General features: G+C 34.5%; 1 protein-coding gene across 1 annotated transcript; it reads left to right on the top strand.

Moving 5' to 3' along the window:
* Positions 1-848: 848 nt before the first annotated feature.
* On the top strand, positions 849-4,823 carry LOC107578826 (opsin-5-like; the record flags this gene model as incomplete). Its single annotated transcript, XM_016264736.1, has 3 exons — positions 849-936; positions 2,745-2,907; positions 4,622-4,823. Coding segments are annotated over 3 exons (453 nt in total), but the record flags the coding sequence as incomplete, so codon positions are not given.
* Between the last annotated feature and the right edge of the window lie 451 nt (positions 4,824-5,274).

The raw sequence follows: 5,274 nt of genomic DNA, 5'->3' as shown, positions 1-5,274 counted from the left end.
AAATTAAATAAAAAAAATAAAACTTGTTACATGAAAGCCACACAGACTGCCATATAATATTTATTTATTTACCATGTCCTCATCATTTATTCTTTATACTTTCAAATGTACTAGCTTTTGCAAGGCTGTGCTTCTCAAATTAGGGTTATCAAATGAAATCATTATTTCTTGCTCAACTTGTAAAATCTGTGGATCCATGAAGCACAAGTATGAGAGGATGGTGATTGTTACTGTCAAGCTCCAAAAAAAGCACATAAAAGAACCATACACTTAGTGCATATGATTTGTGTATGTTATTTCAAGTCTTCTGAATGCTTTATGAGAAAAACAGACTGTACTTTAAGAAGCATTCGCTCAAAATCTCAACCTCCCTTGTTTAAATCGGGAACTCACGTCAGGACATTGATTTGTTTATGTAAGCATATGTGGAGTAAATAAAGAAATGACATACAGACTTCATTGGTTCTTGCATTTATCACCAACGTGGTACAGTCAGAGCTGGGTAGTAACTGATTACATGTAATCTGGATTACATAATCAGATTCCAAAATGTAAATACTTGTAAAAAAAATTATAAATGTTTAAAATTGTATTACATTTGAATATACTTGGAATCAGACTACAGTTACTTTTTTATCCATTACATGAAAAGTAATCTCTCTTATTCACACAATAGCAATAAAATTAGCAAAAGCTCATTGAACCACAAAGTCCCCTGTTTCAGCCTTGAAAACCCTCAGCTCGCTCATGAATGCTTAATACTTGTTCTTGTTTTACCACAGCTTTAGCCTCATCCTTTCCCCACTGTTCATCTAAACTTCTTGTATTGTCTTTTCCTTTTTCTGCAGATGGGAAATACCACGGAAACTTCCCATTTTGTTTCCAAAATCCCAAAGGAGCACGATGTCTTCATGGGTTCTTTATACACAACCTTCTGTGAGTCCATTCACTTACAACTGATAGTATTCACATTATTTATGGACTTTTTAACCTTTATTTATAGAACAGTCGAGAGACAGTAAAGTTGAGGAAGAGAGAGGAGAAATGGCATGAGGATTTTTTCATGTTGATCTCATACGGTTTATTATCATATGGTTTTTACAAATATCATAAATTACTGATATTTTACAGCCTGGACTAACCTTGCCTTGTCATAAAAATCTCAATGTTTTAGGAGACTTGACCTTGATACACAAACATGAGGGTCTATAGGGGGCCTATCTGCATGTTGTTTGGACCACACGTGACTTTGTTGGTTACCCAAAATGACAAATATAATTTTTTTATATACTTTCCCCCCATGAATTAGTAAAGATGACACCAAAAATAAATGTTTCTTTTCAAGAATTTCATTCTTTTAATTAGTCTTTTTTCTTATGTTATCAGGTGGGTTGTGTCTCCCTGATATTTTGGAATGTTTGCCCCTCTTGACTTTATCAAAATGAATTTTAATTCAGAAATGAAAGATATTCTCATCATAGCAGAGATGTATTAAAGTAATTGTATCTACAGTATGAACTCCATTTGCAATGTATGTTTGGATAAATTACTGGATAGAACAAAAACACTATTGATCCAGATACCAAAATACACTTCATGTTAAACAGGAGCACTCAGCTTTGAAAGTATAGCCTTAATGCTTACTCTGATTGTCTTTATTTTTGTCGCTAAACTAAAAATTCCTAGAATGGTTAGCTGTCCCTAGTGAAAAATAAATATACTTAAATGTATTTGAAATACATTTATTTCATGCTAAGTATACTACAGTTAAATGTTTATATGTATGTGCTTAATAAAATGTCCTGCAATTGTACTTTTAGTATATTAAACTGGTATACATAAAGTCTGCTAAATTGGAACAACTAATTTGTACTTAATGCACTTTAATTGTGCTGAAGTACAAATATATACGTAGTATATTTTATTGTGCTAAAGTGGGACTATTGCAAGTACACTTCAGGTACTCTTTAAATATTTTTGCATTTAAAGTCTGATTTCATTCAAAGATCATACAATCCTCATCAAAATTACATTAAAACACACTTAATATTAAGAAAAGTGCATTGTGCACAAGTAATATGCCAAGTAAAGTTTCATTATAATTTTTATATCAGTAAGTCTCGAGTTATCTGTCAGTATATGTTAATAGATTTTACTTAGTATGACAAACGTATTTTAAGTATATTACTTTTTTACTAGGAGTGATATGCTCTTGATGATGACCTTGAATTGTCTGAAGCAATTAATTGCATGAAGCACCTCATGGTTTTGCAGAGGTTTAATCACTTAACGTCATTGCCTGGAAAATATTGCTAAATAAGCATAAAACGTACCACAAGGATGTGAGGTTATGCACTTGATGAACTAAATAGTTGTGTTTCATTTCACTTTGTTAAATTTAAGTTTTAAGTTTAAGTTTCTCATTGGAACACAATCATGCAACACTTATATTTATGCCTTTTTGTATGCTTTTATCCAAAATGTGATGCTTGAGATACAGCTATATTGTGAACGTTAAAGTCTCAAGGGATGTTAGATCAAAACTTCAGAGGTCATCGGCAAACGGAGCAAGAGGACATATGACTTCAAATCGTGCGAGAATAAATCATAGCAGTTTCAGGTCTTGCCAAGCTGTCTGAGCAATAACAAAACAGTAAAATAGGGGTTGCAGGGTGTTAGAACAAGGAAAAACAAAGTGCTTGTTGTAGTGACCATTCACCAAATTTCTTTCTTTCTCTTTTTAGGTATTCTGTCACTCTTGGGAAATGGCATCCTGCTCCTTGTTGCGTATCGTAAGAGATCATCTCTCAAGCCGGCAGAATTCTTCATCATAAATTTATCTATTAGTGACCTTGGGATGACAGTTACTCTCTTTCCCTTGGCGATTCCATCTGCCTTTGCTCACAAGTAGGCAGACGCCATAAGAAGTCTGTGCTAAAATATGCTCACCCTTGTATCAGAGACAAAGTCTAAAGCAGCTCTGATGCGTCATTTTATTGACACAGGACCAAAGCTGCAGCAGAACGGCCTAACACTGTGCCACAATGTCACACATTTTATACAGCTGGATATTGCAGTGGAGTAGGAACACCTACTAGCAACCAACAGTACAGCAATTTATGACATTTGAGACACAGAGTTAGACCTTGCTGTTTTCATGACAATCAGAATATGTCTCTTTTTATGTGCTGGTACTAGAATCATCAATAAATGGAAGCCTTTTTTAATCTCAAGGGTAAAAATAAAACTGATAATTCTGAGAAAGTTTAAAATAAATAGTCTCACCTTGTTATTAATTTAAAGAAAAAGATATAAAATCACATTGTAAGATATACTATAAATCACAATAACAAGAAATAAAGGCAATGTGAGAATTTTTATTGCTGTAATGATTCAGTCCACTGAAGGCGAGCGTAGTGAGAACCCATGTGCAGTTTTATTTACAAGTGATCTAAACATCCAAACAATAAACGAAGACTTGACGTGACGTGACGTGACGTGACTTGACTTGACTTGACTTGACTTGACTTGACTTGACGAGGCATGAACAGACTAGACTCACCAACAGCGGGTTATAACTTCAATACAAGACCCGAGACAACGGCAACATGATGGCTACTTATAGCAGAAAATACAGGTCACATGACAAGAACCAACCAATAAGAGACAGGACACATGACTAAGACTACCAATCAGAACATGACCCAATGAACAGAGGAACCAATAGCAAGAGGGCAAGGGAAGCATGCCAGAACATGACTAAGGCCTAACTACAAAATAATATACATGAAAACAATGAACAAGAAACAAAACCCAAACACCACATTACAGTTGTGAGATATACAGTCACAATTGCAAGACATAAAATCACATTGTGAGATGAGAAAAAAACAATCAAAGGAGTTGTGAAATACAAAATTATATTGTGAGATATAATATCATAACTAGAAATAAAGTTGCAAACATGAGAAATAAATGAGCAATTGTGAAATATAGTCTTAAAATCACATTGTGAGATAAAAAAAATCACAATCACAAGAAGTAAAAGGGTAAAATTTAAATTATTAAATGAAAGATTAAAAATCATATTGTGGGCTAAAATCACATTTCAAAGAAATAAAACGTTGCAATTATGGGAAATAAAGTAGCAATTGTGAAATATGCAGTTCAAATTGACAAACACAAAGACACACAAATCTTACATTGTGAGATAAAAAAAAATCACAATCACAAGAAATAAGATGGTAACTGAGATGTAAAATTACACTGAGAGACATAAAATCGTATTTACAAGAAATAAAGCTGCAAATATAAGAAAAAAAGTAGCAATTGTAAGGTATACAGTCACAACTGTAAGGCAAAATCATATTGTGAGCTAAAAAATTCCAATTACAAGAAATGTATTGTAGTTATGAGATACAACATTTTAAAAATTACGAGATATAATTTAAATAACAATGTGCATGTGATGCCACACATCAAAACTCTGTGGCAATGTTTTTTTTCAGCCATTTCAGATCTGGCTTCTGTGCCATATTTGTAATGTAAAGATGGTTTTACTGAAAACTCAAAAAGTTACTGTCCATTGCTTTCTTTACTTGCTTCTCTCTCATTCTCTCAGGTGGCTGTTCGGAGAGCTGACATGTTTGTGCTATGCTGTATGTGGCGTCCTCTTCGGCTTATCCAGCTTGACAAATCTCACCACTCTGTCGTCCGTCTGCTGCCTCAAAGTCTGCTTCCCAAACTATGGTATTGTTCCTCAACACCTTTCACACCGCAATACATTTATCTTCCACCCTGGCCCTCCTCCATATCTTAATTAAGAATCGGATGCAGCTGCATGAATCCCTTCTGTCCTGCACCCCAAAGGGAAATTCATTACCTTATGGCTTTCAGTGTGATTATTGGATATTCTACCTTTTATCAGGCTCTAGATGCCCAGTGTTCTTTGGCTTTTGGTCAATACTCCCACGTCAGGAGCTGTTGGCCTCATTAGAGTTCATTAGTTTTGTCAGTTTCAGCATTTCAAGTTCAAGTTCAAGTTCAAATACTTTATTGTCAGTCTAGCCTTACAACAAGTGTCCAGCAGAACGAAATTGTGTTTCTCTGCAAACTATTAACAGTGCAAACTATTATGCACATTGAGCATTGGGCTCGGAGAAACTGATTGGATTTGACTGACTGTTGAAAAGATGAAGGTGTGTGTGGGAGAGAGGAGACAATTTAGATGGAGCAGGTTAATGGCATGTGGGTGAGCTTGAGAACAGAGATTAA

The sequence above is a fragment of the Sinocyclocheilus grahami genome, unplaced genomic scaffold (assembly GCF_001515645.1).
Source record: "Sinocyclocheilus grahami isolate Dianchi unplaced genomic scaffold, SAMN03320097.WGS_v1.1 scaffold12208.1, whole genome shotgun sequence".
Lineage (NCBI taxonomy): Eukaryota > Metazoa > Chordata > Actinopteri > Cypriniformes > Cyprinidae > Sinocyclocheilus > Sinocyclocheilus grahami.
This window is presented reverse-complemented; position numbering and strand designations above follow the sequence as displayed.